This window comes from Chiloscyllium plagiosum, unplaced genomic scaffold (genome assembly GCF_037043375.1).
Source record: "Chiloscyllium plagiosum isolate Xiang-an unplaced genomic scaffold, Cpla_swu_hap1 HiC_scaffold_28, whole genome shotgun sequence".
In the NCBI taxonomy this organism is placed as follows: domain Eukaryota; kingdom Metazoa; phylum Chordata; class Chondrichthyes; order Orectolobiformes; family Hemiscylliidae; genus Chiloscyllium; species Chiloscyllium plagiosum.
The window spans coordinates 10,604,156-10,619,461 of NW_028270166.1; the positions used below are offsets into that span (position 1 = coordinate 10,604,156).

The window sequence follows — 15,306 nt, forward strand, 5'->3', positions numbered from 1 at the left end:
AAATGCTATTGTGTGAGAATAATGATAAATATAATGTGTCTTGAGGACTTGTAAGGTTTTTCTCATCCTTAGTGAATCTTATATAACTTCAATAACATGTTCCAGGGAAGAGATTTCTGTGTGTATGATTTGGACTGTAAGTTTGACAAAATGTTGAACAGAAATATTCAGCCTGAACTGTTCTGTTAATGAGACTGACTCTCAGAATTGATATTTGGAAAGCACCATTTCCATTTTCTGGTCATCTCAAAGGGCTTCTCCGCCAATGAGTTATTTCTGCAATATTATTATGTTTGCTCATTGACAGTCATAAAACAGAGGAACAGAAATAGGCCATTCAGCCCATCAGGTTTGCTCTGTCATTCAATGAGATCATGACTGATTTTGATTATCCTCCACTCTACTTTCCTGTCTTTTCCTTTTTCCTTGATTGCACACAAGGTAGGAAGACTCAAATTTATGTCGCACTTGTCATGACCTTCAGACTGTCTCAAAGTGCTTTTGAAATGCAGTCAGTGCTGTAAGGTAGGGAATCCAGCGGGATTGTGCTCTAGCTGCAATGTTATCGTGACCAGACTATCTGCTTTTAGGATGTTGTTTGACAGATGGGTATTGACCACTTTAATAATTCCCTCGCTGTTCTTGAAAATAATGTGACGTGATCTTTACGAGCACCTTAAGCAGGTGGACAGGACCTCAGTTTAACATCTCACTCAAAAGCACTCTAACAGTGCAATAACCATCAGCAATATGTTGTAATGTCTGCCCAGATTTCTGCATTCAAGTCCTAGACTGGGACTTGAACTCTCAAACATCTGACTCGGAAGTGACAGTACTGTCAAAAGAATTGCTAATGATAGTCAGGTCCCATAACAGCTGAAGAGTGACTTTCTTTGGTTTGATGGATTAGTATTGGTCAGTGAAACTCCCATACTCTTCTTCAAATAACTGACATAATAGAGTTAGCTCAGTTGGCTGGATGACTGGTTTGAGAGTGTGTTGCTGGAAAGACACAGCAGGTCAGGCAGAATCTGAGGAGCAGGAAAATCGACGTTTCGGGTCAGAGCCCTTCATCAGGAATGAGGCTAGGAGCCTTGAGGGTGGAGAGATAAATGAGGTAGCTTCCTTCTCCCCAGCCCCACCCCCCCTCCCATTATTCTCTCCACCCTCGAGGCTCCCAGCCTCATTCCTGATGAAGGACTCCGGTCCGAAACGTTGATTTTCCTGCTCCTCCGATGCTGCTTGATCTGCTGTGCTTTTCCAGCAACATGCTCTCAACTCTGATCTCCAGCATCTGCAGACCTCACTTTCTCCCGGATAACTGGTTTGCAATGTGCAAATAACTCCACAGGTTCAATTTTCCCCAACCAGTTGAAGTCACCAGGAAAGCATTGCCTTGTCAATCGCTCCCCTTACATGAGGTGTGGTGGCCCTGAGCACAAGCTAGCTACCTAATGGCGGAGTTACCTCTGGGACTGTGGTAACTTTCATGGTAGCAGAAAGGAACTTCAATTCATCACCTCACTTGCTGAACATCATCTGCAATGATGTAGTACTCCCTCATTAGCGCACTGAAGTTTCAGACTGGCTTATCTGCAGTAGTCCTGGAGTGAGGTTTGAACCCATGATATGTGAACAAGAATCCTGTCACTGAGTCAAGGCTGGCATGTGTCAAATTGAAATTGCTGTTACCAAGAATATCAGCCATAAACTGTGTTCTCCTCTTCCTAGTGTAAAGTACTTGAAAGTTAATATGTGTTAGGCCCTGATTTGTCACGTATGGGACTTGGTCTCAAATCTATTTCAGACCCATGGGATGAAAGATTCAGAGAATTAGAGATTGGTGTATTACAGTTGGAAGCTATTTGGCCAATTGTCCCATGTTTTGCAGGTTGTCCAGGCCTTGTTTCACTTGGGCATGGACTGCATCAGTACCTGAGGAGTTAAGAGAAATACAGAACATTGTGCACACATCAGTGAAAACTCCCATGTCTGGCCTTTTGTTGGAGGGAAGGTCATTGACGAAGCAACTGAAGATGGTTAGGCCAAGGACACTGCCCTGGGGAGCTCCTGTAGCAGTGTCCTGGGGCTGACATTACTGACCTGCAACTGTTATAACCATCTTGCTTGGGGCGAGACATGACGCCGACCAGCAGAGAATTTCCCCTAATTCTCATTGACTCATTTTGATAGGGCTCCTTGATGCCACACTTGGTCAAATGCTACCATGATGTCAAGGAGCAGTCACCCTTACTTCCCTCACTGGCTACTTAATCAATGTGATAGTACAATGCCTCCTCTAACTGGAACACTTACACAGGAAGATCATAGAAAGTGTGTTAGAAATGGAAAATGTCCCTTTGTCCCAACCAGGATTATCCTTCTGAGGTTGGAATAGAGGCATATTATAGTGCAATAGTAACACTATAGACCATGGGATATAGGAGCAGAATTAGGCCATTCGGCCCATCAAGTCTGCTCCACATTCATTCATGGCTGATATGTTTCTCAACCTCATTCTCCTGCCTACTCCCTGTAACCCTTGATCCCGTTACTAATCAAGAACCTATCTATCTTAGTCTTAGATACACTCAATATTGTGGCCTCCATGGCCCTCTGTGGCAATGAGTTCCACAGATTCACCACCTTCTGTCTTCGTAACTCCTCCTCATCTCAGTTCTAATGGGGCATCCCTTCACTCTGAGGCTGTGCCCATAGGTCCTAGTCTCTCCTAGTAGTGGAAACATCCTCTCCACATCCACTCTGTACAGGATGGAGTTTGCTGCTTATTTGCAGTAACTTTCCTGGGAATGTTTAATACTACGGTGAATGTGTTTGATATTGCATTAGATTGTGGGAATGGGTGGAATTTTTCTCCACAAAACTGGGAGAGGGATTATAATAAAAACTGCAGGAATATGAAACTGGATTGCTGCATTACCATCCTCACCAGGATTTTCTTCTTGCTAGAAGTACTCTTGTAACGTAATGAAAATTGCATTGTGCATTTTGTTCACTTGAGACTACCATAGGTCTATGTACCACAGAGAGGGTCTGCTAAGGAGAGATAAGAAATGATCCATGTTTTACAATTCATGCTCGCTAACTCCGTCTCGGGCTGAATAAACATAAAACCATTTCTATCTGAAGAACTTGACATCCCTGTACTTTTCTGTGCTGAACATATGACACCACTTGCTGAGATTCCTAGTGCAGTTTCCTATATCCTGTCACAGATGCTGCTGCAAGGAAATAGCGATAAACTCTCCCTCCACCACTAGTGCATAGTGGCAGCAGTGTGTTCCATCTATAAGATGCATTGCAACAACTCACTCAGTCTGGTTCGACAGCACCCTCTCAACCCCATGACCATTCCCTTGGAAGGGCCAGGTCACATGTATGGGAGCACACCCTCCAGGCCACACCCCATCCTGATTAGGAGGCAAATTGTTGTTCCTTCAGTGTCATTGGGTCAAAAACCTGGGAGCCTCCTTCCTTATTGCACTGTGGATGTACCTACACTGCTTGACATGGAACGTAGCTCACCACCTCCTCCTTAAGGGCATTTGGGAATGTGAAACAGTGGTAGTCTCCTTACCTCTGGTTCAGGAGACTCACACCCAAGTTCCACCTGCTGCAGAGGTGTGTAATCATATCACTGAGTGATGGATTAGAACATTTTTATGAAAAGAGAATAGGGGATGAGAACAGCACAGTTTCATATTCTTGCAGTTTTTATTGTAATCCATCTCCAACTGGAGGAAGAGAGTCTTGTAGAGGTTGCCTCTTTTGCCTTCAGTCACCCTAACGCTGACCTGTTGAAGGCTCCATACTGAGGGGAGGGCTTGAAATGACACTGCTAGGAATCTAGCTAGAAAACAAAAGAACAGTGTATGCTGTAAATCAGAAATAAAAATGGAAAGGCTCAGCAGATCTGGCAGCATCTGTAGAGAGAAATTAGGGTTGATGTTGGGTTCTGAGGAAGGGCCACTCAACCTGAAATGTTAACTCTGATTTCTCTCCATAGATGCCACCAGACCTGTTCGAGCTTTTCCAGCAACTCCTGTTTTTGTTTCTGATTTCTAGCATCTGGAGTTCATTGAATCCCTGCAGTGTGGAAGCAGGCCATTTGGCCCTTTGCATCCACACTGACCCTCTGAAGAGCATCTCACCCAGACCTACCCCTCAACGCCATCCCTGCATTTCCCATGGCTAACTCACTTAGCCGGCAGATTAATGATGGTAAGCTTCACAGCCAGACTTCATTATGAGTATTGATTGAGAAGTGGATTCATGGATGTCCCATATTGCTGGATCTCCAACTCAAAGAAGAGAATTGGCATCCTGATTCTTTAGGATAGGTGAGCACAGAATGCGTCATGGGCATTTACAGGCTGCTTTTGTGGAGCGCCTCTCGTCTAACAACATGTTCATCCACCAACTCCTGCTTTTGAGCTCTGAGCAGACTTCTTCCTGTCCATTGCAAAGCCACAGATAACCAGACACACCCTCTCAAACCTCCCGAAATGATGCACCTTGCCTGGAGTAATGTGAATCACTGCTGAGACATTCAGCAATTATGCCCTTCAATCACAATTCCAAGAAAGAAGCTGATTAGAAAGCCCTGGATAATACACCATGAAGAAAATATTTATTAACTCAATACAAATCTCATTCTTTTCTTCCCTAGTGGAATTGGTAATGTCTCTCGTGTAACAATGCAGCAAGGACTGTTGATTCTAATTTTTTTTTGCAAAGTAAGACGTTGTCAATGACTTGAAATGTACGACTGGTGCTTTGAAGTGACATTGTGATTTATAACACGCTAAAGATGCTACTTTCAATAGAAATTCTAATCTCCAATTCCTCTTTTTTTATCTTCTAGATGAATCGACCCATTCAGGTGAAGCCTGCTGACAGTGAGAGTCGTGGAGGTAGTTGTCACTGATATTTTATTGAGGGGGGAATATCAGTCACTAGGACTTCCTTAATATTCTAATTTCACAGCAACTGCAATGAACTCAATGCATTGGGTTGAAGGTAGATTTAAGTGTTTATTTTCCAGTTGCCGCACTCATTTACCTGGCTCCCCACCCTCTTGCCAAACTGCCCTCCAGAGGTTGGCTTTTGAGACTGTACTGATGCCAACAGAGCTTCCTCTGAGGGAAGAGAAGGTCTTAAAAGTGAATAACTCCAAACACATGTCCATTATCAGGGACAAGAACTATGGCTTGTTCTACCTAAAACCGAAGAGGTTGTGGAGTGAGACGAGTTATAGTGTCCATTGCTGTGGCCTAATTGCAGTCAGCTAGTTTAACATTGATTGTGCCAATCTTGAGACCTTGCGATGGTACATGGTTCGGTATCTCGTCATGAGACACACCTACCTTTTGAGCCATGGAAGTAAATAAATAGCCTTTTCATTTATGAAATGAATAATATTTGCTTGAGCTGCATTGTTGGTGGCACAGTGAGAATCATGGATACATGTGATATTTCAGCATACTTTCAAGATGGCCATATCTACTGGAGGTTAACTCTTGTGATATGTTCATGATTCTTAATGAAACATAGTCTAAGGTTTCAAATTGATGCGAAACATTTTGGGATGTTTTTCTACACGAAATGTATGAATGCAAATTATTGGTTCAGTTAGAAATTATTACCTCAATGTTGTACTGTAGAAAGTGGCCATTTGACCCATCGTGCTAATGCTGGCTCTTTATGAATGTAGGCCATTCAGGTTGTCAAGTCTGCCTCAGCGTTCGGTACAATCATGGCTGATCAAACATTTTCATGTCATTTAACCCATTCCTTCCCTATAATCCTGTCCCCCACTGATAATCAGAAAATTATCAATTTCTACTTAAATGTACTCAAAGATTGAGCTTCCACAGCCCTCCATGATAGACAATTCCAAAGACTTTCTGTTCTCTCATCTCGGACCTAAGCGGCATCCCCCTTATTTTATAATTGTGTCCCCTGGTTCTATACACCCTGACCAGCTACTCTCCAGTCATGCACACACACCCATCTCCCCACACTCAGTCCTTCCCCATTTTTTTTATCTTTCTCAAGTACAATCTGGCTCTCATTTGGAAGGGCATCTGATTCCACTCCCTCCCTGTGCATCCAAAGTATATAAGGATGGGTTGGCAGTAAGGATACTATAACTGGTCTCACTCTGTTTGAGAGGGAGAAAGGGAAATGGTTCTGGCTATTGCTTACTGTGCAGTTATCCCAGATGGAAAAATGCTTGGACAGGGAGCTGGTGTTGATGACTGGATTGTGTTTGGACTTGGTCATTCCTCCATGTTGCACTCATGATACAAGTCCATGGTGGGATAAACTGATATTACATTATTGGTTGTATCATACAAGTGTTTGAGGTATAGCATCTTGTGGAAGGCTTTCTCGGATGTCAATACCCCTTTCATAATTTCATAATATTTTGATAATGGATACTTTGGGGAGAAGTATGGGTGTACTGTGAGGAGCATCAATATTTATGCCTGCTGTGATTGCGATGACTTTATTAAATGCACAGTCACATTTTTTAAGACGCAATGAGCAATATGGGTGCCTTGTTTTACAGGCAAAATTGATCTGAAAATCAGCAAAGGAGCTATTTAAAATTCTATTGTACCACGACACAATCTTTGTTAACAAGAACTATTGAGGCAGTTTCACGCTCTTCCAGAAACTGCCAGCTCTCACGAAAAATAAGTGTTATCACGGTAACTTTCTCAAAATCCCTGGAAGAGGTGAAATGAGTGGACCGCAGCAGGATTGGGGTGAATTGACAGCCAATCTTTCACCCCACTTTTAATGTTCATTCCACAGATATTCACAGAAAAAAGCTGAGATTCATTATGGAGATTTGCTCGGGCAGAATTTTACAGTACCCCAGCTGGTGGGATTATAAGCGGGAGTTAGGGGCTGTATGCTGAGGTGGTTGTGCTGTTGCTCTCTGCTGGAATTTTTTCTGGGGTGTTGGAGCTAGCAAGGTTTCAGTGTTCCCCTCACCTTTGACATAACTGTAGCCCTTAAGTGGACAGTTACGTACCACGTAAGGACTGCTTCCTGCTCAGTTTCAAACTTGAGGTTGGCTGGAGGAGAGCAGAGCAGTGGGTACACCTGGCAGGTCATCCTGTTCTGGTCACAGGTGTTACGAATCCCACCCCAACAAAGACTATGACGGCAGATTTTGCGGAGCCACACTCTTGCAGATACTGTAAAGTCTCATGCAAATAATAATGTTTATAATGTTACAATCTCTAAATTGTTTGTGGGGGGAGGGGTGGCTGAAATGATTGGATACCAACCGTATGAAATGAGCTGGTGGTCAGTTGCCCAGTTCATTCTTCATCACGTATAAAGTGCCTCCCTCCTAATCTCTCCATCCAGAATGCCCCCTGCTCAGGTCTTTGCCCATGAGCCCCCTGAACAACCCTTCCCCAACACTAACTGGATTCCAGGCATTAGAAATTGGGGACTGGACTACTACTCAGAGCTAGGCGAAAGTGAGGACTGCAGATGCTGGAGATTAGAGTCGAGAGTGTGGTGCTGGAAAAACACAGCCGGCCAGACAGCATCCGAGGAGCAGGAGAATTTACATTTCGGGCAAAAACCTTTCATCAGGAGCTACTTCTCAGAGCTACTGACTAACCAGCTTGACCAGCTAGTTTCTGAGGTAGGGCTTCCTCTGGAATAAGAGTTGGATGTCCCATTTCCAGGGAGTTCCAGGCAAAGTGATCAGCATTTACAGTGCTGCATTGATCGATGGTGATCTGTTCCCTCCCGTCTCTTTGGGTAGCAGTGCAGGAAACCCAATCAACACGAAAAGTCCTGCCCTCACCTCCCTGTCCCCTTGCCAAGGGCAGCACGAGCAGCACGGTGGCACAGTGGTTAGCACTGCTGCCTCACAACGCCAGAGACCCGGGTTCAATTCCCGCCTCAGGCGACTGACTGTGTGGAGTTTGCACGTTCTCCCCGTGTCTGCGTGAGTTTCCTCCGGGTGCTCCGGTTTCCTCCCACAGTCCAAAAATGTGCAGGTCAGGTGAATTGCCCACGCTAAATTGCCCGTAGTGTTAGGTGCAGGGGTAAATGTAGGGGAATGGGTCTGGGTGGGTTGTGCTTCGGCAGGTCGGTGTGGACTTGTTGGGCCGAAGGGCCTGTTTCCACATTGTAAGTAATCTTGACTTGCTTTGGAATTAAAAATCTTGGCAGCATTTTGTCCAGGGATGTGCCCGTTAGGTGGGAATCGTCAGGATTAAGAAAAAAAGCCTGGGGTTTACAAGGATAGGGTGGTTTTGGATATGATGCTCTTTGGAAGTTCAGTGCAGACTTTATGGGCTGAATAGCCCCTTTCTCTACTGTAGGGATTCTAATCTGTGATTTTCCAAGTCATTTGGAATTAAAAGCTGGCGTGGATAAGAGGTTGCAATTGTCTGGTGGGTCTGAGCCAGTCTCACTCCCATGACTTTGTCAATCCTTGGTATCGGTTGTTACTTTATGTCTCGACTCTTAGCTGTGATTGGAGGAATCTCATTGGGCTTTGTTCTAGATGGCACATGATGTTGTGAGGAACATTGGGAGGGTGGCAGTAAAAAGGCAGGCGAGAGGTGCTCAGTGACCAGCATGAATGGCGTTGGCCAAATGGCCTCCTCCTGTGCTGCCAACTGTACAGCAGTTTGATGCTTTTACCATTGTGCATTATACATTTTAATTATGTTTTGCACAGGAGTAACATGAATTACCTCCCCTTAACCCTGCATTCGCAAAGCGCCTCTCAATTAACTTGTGAATCATCAGATAGAAGTTGATATTTTCTGCATTATAAAATGTCACTCTTGCCCAGCCAGATCAAGATGGCAGTCAGGGCAACATTACATTTTGTTTTAGCCAGCGTGGTATTGGTGGACAAAATAATTGATGCACAGGTGAAGTATCTGAGGCACCCAGTGTAGAAACTACAAAGGCTTTTTTCCATCTAAAAATAAATGAGGTTACAATTCGTACTTATCTCCAGCAGCAGCAGCATCTTTGCTTGTGCAGCTGTGCTGTGTTGTGTGGTAGCAGTTACCAGCTGTAAATTAGGGAGGGATAAAAAAAACCCTGATTGCTTTATTCAGTCATGAGGGATGACAGGATGGGAATGAATCAAGTCTGACCTTTTCAAATTGACCTTCCAGTTCCAAAGAGCCATCCTCATCACCACACTCGCTTTTTTTGGCCATCATTAAATGGGACTGATTCAACCCAGGGCTGCTTTGTTCACAATGTGCTTCGGTGGGGTGCTATTCCCCATCTTTTTTCCTTTTTCCTCTAGTCTTTGAGCAGCGAGATGATTTATTGTTGCAGAAAGCCCGGGAGGACAAAGTAAATTAGTTTTTTTTTGCTTTGTGAAGTAGAGGCAGGCAAACACAGCTTGAGCCGAGACAGCTTGGGGTCTACAGCAAAGCTTTTATATCTTAAAACTGATAGAGATTTCCTCCTGTCTCCGTCCCAGAGCGACTTCTTCTGTGCTAGACTGCTTGCTATGTACCAGCCGGCAACCAGTGCTGTCTGTCTTTGTACACAAAGGGAGATTATCAAGTTGGAAAGTGTTCTGGGCTGCTCTTCATCAACTCATCCTTTTGTTTATCATTTTTTTTGGCAAACGTTTATGTTGTTGATTTGCGGTTTTGAGAATATCAATGCAAGGAATGTCTTTTTAGTTTCGAGCTCAGTGGCATTGCTGGGTAGTGTGGCTCAGCATTAGAACTGTGTGTGATGGAGTGATTCAGAGTGAGACAAAGTGAGGCAGAGAGAGAGAGAAAGAGAGAGGGGGACCGAGAGATGGATGATCAATGTTTCATTCCATCCTGCACTCTCAACCGAAGTCAAGCGACCCTTCATGAATTCCCTAAATTAAACCCAGTCTGAAAATCTGTGTCTGAAACAGAATCATTTATCGACAGAATACACTTGATCTACTTTGTTTTGGAAAACAGGTAGTAATGTTAACATTCAAGGAAGTCAACTAACTCATTGGTAAAATTGAGAGGTGCTATGCCATCTGCTGTGCCACAGGAAGATTGTGGATTGAGTTGACATTCAGTGCTGTTCCCTCTTTGACGTCTCTCTCCAAGTAAGAATAGGCAACAGGTGGCCCAGGATTATCCAAGTAAGCAAAAGATTCCAGTTAATTTAGAAACACAAGGATATTGCTGGGCTTAGAGGATTTGGGCTACAGGGAGAGGCTGAGTAGGCTGGGGCTTTTTCCCTGGGGCATCTGAGACTGAGGGGTGTCCCCTAAGAGAAGGTTTATAAAATCATGAGGGGCATGGATAGGGTGAATAGCCAAGGTCTTTTTACCATGGTAGGGGAGTCCAAAACTAGAGGGCATAGGCTTAAGGTGAGAGGGGCAAGATTTAAAAGGGACCTAAGGGGCAACTTTTTCAAGCAGAGGGTGGGGTGCATGTATGGAATGAGCTGCTAGAGGAAGGCTGGTACAATTGCAACATTTAAGAGGCATCTGGATGGGTACATGGATGGGAAGGGTTTGGAGGGATATGGGCCAAATGCTTGCAAATGGAACTAAAGTAATATAGAATATCTTGTCAGCATGGATGAGTTGGACCAAAAGGTCTGTTTCTGCACTGTACAACTCTATGATTCGAAATTATATTTTACACAGAATGAGCTGGGAAATGCTCAGCAACAATTTTCATCCAGGATCTTTTATGCATTTCTCTCAGTGGCTACTTTTGTTTTGGTAACATTCCTCTGATCTGAACTTTGCTTTGTTTGGAGAGCTGCTGGTGGGAGCAAAAGCACTAACATTGAAGTGAGCTCATTGCCTTGTTAGCATGTCATCTCCATGCTAATCTGGTTTCTGATAATTCATTTGGTAAACTAGGGGCCATTAATACAAGGTAATGACTAATAAACCTAATAGGGAAATAAGGAAAAGTGTCTTCACTCAGAGGGTGGTTGGAATATAGAACTCACCGCTACAGGAAGTATTTTAGGCAAATAGCTCTATTAAGTTCCAAAACAAGCTAGAAGAGCAAATGAGAGAAACAGAGAAGGAAAGATAGGCTGAAGGACTGGGGTGAATGGAATAGGAGGAGAAAGTGAGGTCTGCAGATGCTGGAGATCAGAGCTGTAAATGTGTTGCTGGAAAAGCGCAGCAGGTCAGGCAGCATCCAGGGAACAGGAGAATCGACATTTCAGGAAGAAGGGCTTATGCCCAAAACGTCGATTCTCCTGTCCCCTGGATGCTGCCTGACCTGCTGCGCTTTTCCAGCAACACATTTTCAGCTCTGAATGTAATAGGAGAAGTTTTGTGTGGAGTATAAATACCAGCAGAGATTTGAAACAAGAACAGAAATTGCTGGAGAAACTCAGAAGGTCTGGCAGCATCCCTTCTCAGGAAGGGTCACTAGACCAGAATCATCAACTCTGCTTTCTCTCCATAGATGCTGTCAGACCTGCTGAATTTCTTCAGCAATTTCTGTTTTTATTTCTGATTTCTAGCATCTGCAGATTTTTGTTTTTTTTGACTGGCAGAGATTTGTTGATCTGAATGAGCAGTGTTGGTTCTTTCAGATATTTCTATGTTAAACTGTGTTGGAACAAGTTTTGTCTGACAGAGGTAAGGCTTGCGCTATAGGATATGACCTGAGTCAAAATGTTTGCTGAGATCATTTTAGTTGCAGAGGTGGCTGGATATTAATAAGGTCCTTCAAATCCTGCAACCTTCTTTTGCCATTGAGTTGATTAGCATGGTTGTGTAGATCTCCCTAAGGAAACATAAACATATTGTTTTAATATATAAATACTCAATGGGAGTATTGTATTCAATTCTGGTCACCTCACATTTGGAAGGATGTCAAGGCATTGAATAAGGAACAGAGGAGAACGTCGTGACAGGTATGTGGCAAGACTGGAGAAGCTAGGATTATTCGCTTAGAGTAGAGAAGGTAAAGGAGAGATTCAATAACATTGTCCCACAATACATGGATTTTCTCGAAAGGTAAATGGCAGGAGGATTAGAAGTTGGAGGAAACAGGTTTAAAATATTTCACAAGAGAACTAGTGAGGAACAGTATTTTATTTATGCAGAGACTGCATAATGTGGGGTTGATTTCCTTAGGGCAGAAAAGTTCTGAGGGACATTGACAGAGCAGGTAAAGAGAAAACTTTTCCTTTAGTAGAGGGCTCAATAACCAGAGGGCACAGTTTTAAGGAAATGAACAGGAGATTTAGAGGGAATTTGAGAAAAAGAGTGATAAGTATCTGTCAGAAAGGGTTGTAGAGGCAGGAATCATCAAGATGTTGAGAAACTAATATAGATGAACACTTGAAACATGCAGGGCAACATGACAAGTACTGGAAAATGGGATTAGAATAGATGGATATTTGATGATTGGCTTGGACATGATGGACCATGCTCTAAAAACTCTATTACCCAATGAATTGTTATAAACTGGAATGCATAGCCTTAAAGGGAGATGGAAGAAAATTAAGTACCTTTCAAAGGAGGATTGAACAGTTATTTGAAAGGAAAATTGTGTAGAGTTTTGGGAAATAGGGTCATGTGTGATTGAGCTTTCAAAAGATTCCCTAGGGTCAATGGATCAAGCTGCCTTTTTCTTGGATGCCCCACTCAAGGAGATGGGGAATTTTAACTCTTGTTTGGGAAGCAAGTACTCAAGGGCCTCTGATCTGAGACTTGATTGAAACTGGCCACAGTGCATTTCCAGCTGACTAGCCATTCTGCCCACCTGAGACAGGTGCGACATGGCAGCTGCCTACTGTCAAACGGGCAGAGGTGACAGCAAGTGGGTAAGGCATACAGGTGTGGATGGGCAGTGTCTTGTGTGTGAGTAGTGAACTCCTGGACTTTACAATGGTACAGAATTTCCTTTTGAAACGGCTCCTGCTCTTCTAGGCATCACCAAAGATTAGTTCAGAATGTATAACTGTTAAGACCTCTGCTCTGTTGCTGACCTCTGACCTGTGGAACAGTATCAGCAAATGGCTGCAGCACAGCAGCTCACCATTCAGCCCATCGTATCCATGTTTTCTCCGAGCCCATCCTTTTCCCTTGAGATTTTGCCTCCACTGCACTCTCAGTCAGTGTACCCTTTCTAAAAATCCAAGACAGATCAAGGCTCAGTTCGGGAACCATAATGATCATTAACATGGGAAAGCAAGAAAATAGGAACTAGGAGCAGATGCATGGACATTTTGCCCTCCAGCCTGCTCTGTCATTCAACAAGATTGTGGCTGATTTGATTGAAATTCCATATGCCCGTCTACCCTCAATAACCTTGGATTTTTGTTTGGGCAAGGGAGTCTATTTACCTCCACCTTAATAATGCCAATCAACCACAGCATGATGGCTTACTGGTTAGCACTACAGCCTCACAGTGCCAGGAACCCAGGTCCAATTCCAGCCCCAAGCAATGCCTGCGTGGAGTTTACACATTCTCCCCGTGTCTGTGTGGGTTTCCTCTGGGCACTCCAGTTTCCTCCCACTTTCCAAAGATGTGTAGGTTTGGTTGATTGGCCATGCTAAAAAAAAATGTCCCTGAGTGTCCAAGGATGTGCAGGTTAGGTGGGTCACATGGAAAAAAATTGCATGTGGAGTTATGGGGATGGGGTGGATGGGCGGGATGCTCTCGGAGCGTCATTGCAGACTCAAAGGGCCGAATGGCCTTGTTCTGCACAGTAAGGATTCAGTGATTCTACCTTCTCAGGCAAAATATTTCAAAGTATCTCCCACCTCCCTTCCTGTACAAGCTTGTGGTCACAGGGGAGGCAATGGTCTAGTGTTATTCCAGAGACTCAGGAAATGTTCTGGGACCGGACTCAAATCCTGCCACAGCAGATGGTGGAATTTGAATTCAATTTTTAAAAAAATCTGGAATTAATATTCTAACGATGACCATGAACCCACTATTGGGTGTCGGACAAAACCATCTGGTTCACTAATGTCCTTTAGGGAAGGAAATCTGCCATCCTTACCTGGTCTGGCCTACATGTGACTCCAGATCCACAGCAATATGTGCCCTCTGGGCAATTAGGGATGGGTAATAAATGCTTAGCCAGTGACGCCCTCATCCTGTGAATGAATAAAGAAAAAAGAAAATGTGTTGCCTGTGCCCTAAATCGCAGTAACCACCATTCACCATAACCTGTCAATTACAGGAGCACATAGACACATTCTTCCCACTCCACATGTTGTAAAACATGGAGAACCAGCCCAATATTGTCCAGAATCAGCAGTGATTCCATTGCGCATGGAGTTGAAGATTCAATGTTGAATGACGGAATGGTTTTGAAAGATGGGTGACGCACTCCTGGTCCTGTTTTGCATGTTTGTACGTACAAACACTGTTGCTGTAAACCTCAGAGACTGTACTTCGTTGCTAAGCAGGAAATCAGAAATGTTTTTGATTTCTATGACCTGTCTGATGTGCAGATTATATAGTTGGTCTATGCAGAAGAGGCGTGTAAATAGCTAACCTCAGCTCCCAGGAGCCAGTGTTGCTGTGTAGAATCTGCCTGATGGTGTCACGTAGCATCTGGTCTAAGGTACAAGCTCAGGAATGAAGCTGTGTTTCATGAATCCAATAACTAGCCAGGTACTGAGTGAGGGGTGGAGAAACAATAGTAAAGCACCAATAAAGTGACTTCACTCCTTCCAATTTTACATACCATGCTTACCTTTCAACCCCAAACAACGGAGCTCGAATTTAGAATACAGAGGAACCTCGATTATCCGAATGAGATGGGCGGGTACTATTTCGTTCGGATAAGTGATTATCCGGATAATCGAGGTTTCTCTGTAGTCACTAATAAACACAATTCGGGAGATATGCCTTTACCCAGGGAGTGGTGAGAATTTGGATCTTGCTCACCCATGCAATGGTTGATGTAAAAAGCCTAGAAATATTTAAGAGGAAGCCAGATAAGCATAGAGGGAGAGAAAAGAAGGCTGTGTAAAGCAATAATGAAAAGGTTAGCTTGGAGAGCACTGACAGAATGTCAGCAGTCACACAACACCAGGTTATAGTCCACCAGGTTATAGTCCAACAGGTTATAGTCCACCAGGTTTACTTGAAATCACAAGCTTTTGGAGCGATGCCCCGTCATCAGGTGAACCTGACAAAGCAGCAGTGCTCCGAAAGCTTGTGATTTTACATAAACCTGTTGGACTATAACCTGGTGTCATTCGACTGCTGACCTTGTCCACCCCAGTCCAACACTGGTACCTCCACATCATGGCTAATATAGAATGGACCAGTTGGG

At 43.9% G+C, this 15,306-nt stretch overlaps 1 protein-coding gene across 2 annotated transcripts in view; it reads left to right on the forward strand.

Moving 5' to 3' along the window:
• Positions 1 to 15,306, forward strand: part of LOC122565413 (CUGBP Elav-like family member 4) — a 475,156-nt gene that overhangs the window by 238,835 nt on the left and 221,015 nt on the right. For both annotated transcript variants that reach the window (XM_043721364.2, XM_043721365.2), the window contains exon 3: positions 4,886 to 4,934. In XM_043721364.2, the coding sequence (XP_043577299.1) occupies positions 4,886 to 4,934 (49 nt within the window). The remainder of the gene's footprint in view (positions 1 to 4,885; positions 4,935 to 15,306) is intronic.